At 67.7% G+C, this 498-nt stretch overlaps 1 protein-coding gene across 1 annotated transcript in view; it reads left to right on the plus strand.

Annotated features, from left to right (window-relative positions):
• DUSP8 (dual specificity phosphatase 8) overlaps nucleotides 1–433 on the plus strand; it is a 17330-nt gene extending 16897 nt beyond the window's left edge. Inside the window, 2 exon segments of the mRNA XM_010837801.1 lie at nucleotides 232–324; nucleotides 411–433. Of these exon segments, the coding sequence (XP_010836103.1) occupies nucleotides 232–324; nucleotides 411–433 (116 nt within the window).
• Nucleotides 434–498: the final 65 nt, after the last annotated feature.

The raw sequence follows: 498 nt of genomic DNA on the forward strand, positions 1-498 counted from the left end.
GCCACCTGCTGCCCGCGCCCTGGACGGGGCGGCCGGTCCGCGCGGGCCGGACCCCCGAGGGCCCTCCAGGTTGGGAGGAAGTGTGGCCTGGGAGTCCGGGTCTTCAGCGGTCTCCAGCCTTCCGGCACCCTCCCGCATCCTCCTCCGAGACCCTCCCCTTGGCCCATCTGCAGCCCCGACTGCCCACAGCATCCCCCTGTTGCGGGCCTCTGGCCCACTGCCACACCCCAGGGCTCAGGGTCACATCTGCTGTCAACGGCCACAGCTGTGTCTCCAGCCAGATTTCATCCTCGGCCTTCAGACCCAGAAAGGACAAGCTGCCAGGTGCCACCTACAGTCTAGCTGGCACCTTGGCTCCCTTCCTTTCCCCTTGCCCGCCCCCTCACCCCTCCTTCCGTCCCTCACTCCAGTGCCCTCCAGTAAGCAGCACTGACTGTGACTCCCAGCCCCTGCACCTCTCATCTGGATGGGGTCACCACGTCCAGGCCTCCTCCGTGG

The sequence above is a fragment of the Bison bison genome, unplaced genomic scaffold (genome assembly GCF_000754665.1).
Source record: "Bison bison bison isolate TAMUID 2011002044 unplaced genomic scaffold, Bison_UMD1.0 scf7180017864080, whole genome shotgun sequence".
In the NCBI taxonomy this organism is placed as follows: Eukaryota; Metazoa; Chordata; class Mammalia; order Artiodactyla; family Bovidae; genus Bison; species Bison bison.